General features: G+C 71.0%; 1 protein-coding gene across 1 annotated transcript in view; it reads left to right on the forward strand.

The window, feature by feature from the left end:
- The first annotated feature begins 335 nt into the window (after positions 1 to 335).
- The window catches only part of PAX4 (paired box 4), a 20,105-nt gene continuing 20,033 nt past the window's right edge, over positions 336 to 407 (forward strand). Inside the window, exon 1 of the mRNA XM_015415504.1 lies at positions 336 to 348. Coding sequence (XP_015270990.1) covers positions 336 to 348 — 13 coding nt within the window. The remainder of the gene's footprint in view (positions 349 to 407) is intronic.

Here is a 407-nt window from a genome sequence, read left to right on the forward strand (position 1 = left end):
AGACCCGCCTGGGTGAACCCCCCCCCCCCAGCGCGCGCGCCTCTTGCCTTCCCCTCCCAGGCCTCTGGGAAGCCGGACCTGGGGGAAGGGGGAGACGCCGCTCTGCCCCGGCTCTCCTTGTGGCCAGGGGGGGCGGAGGAGTGCCGCGGGGCTTCTCCTACGCTCTGCCTCCGGAGGACGGAGCCGCCTCTGTTCCGGCCCGCCGCCTGGCTTCCTGCGAGAAGCACCAGAGATGCAGACTCGAACTCCCTCCCTCCCGACCTAAGAGCCTCTCCCTCCTCCGACAGACCCCTTGAAGCCGCAGAGCAGCTGCCCCCTGGCTGATCCTTCCGACAATGCAGCGCCCAGGTAAGGAAGGAAGGCGCCCCACCCCCGCCCTCTGGGCCAGCCCCCCCCCCCACACCTTT

The sequence above is a fragment of the Gekko japonicus genome, unplaced genomic scaffold (genome assembly GCF_001447785.1).
Source record: "Gekko japonicus isolate JY-2015 unplaced genomic scaffold, Gekko_japonicus_V1.1 scaffold1667, whole genome shotgun sequence".
In the NCBI taxonomy this organism is placed as follows: Eukaryota; Metazoa; Chordata; class Lepidosauria; order Squamata; family Gekkonidae; genus Gekko; species Gekko japonicus.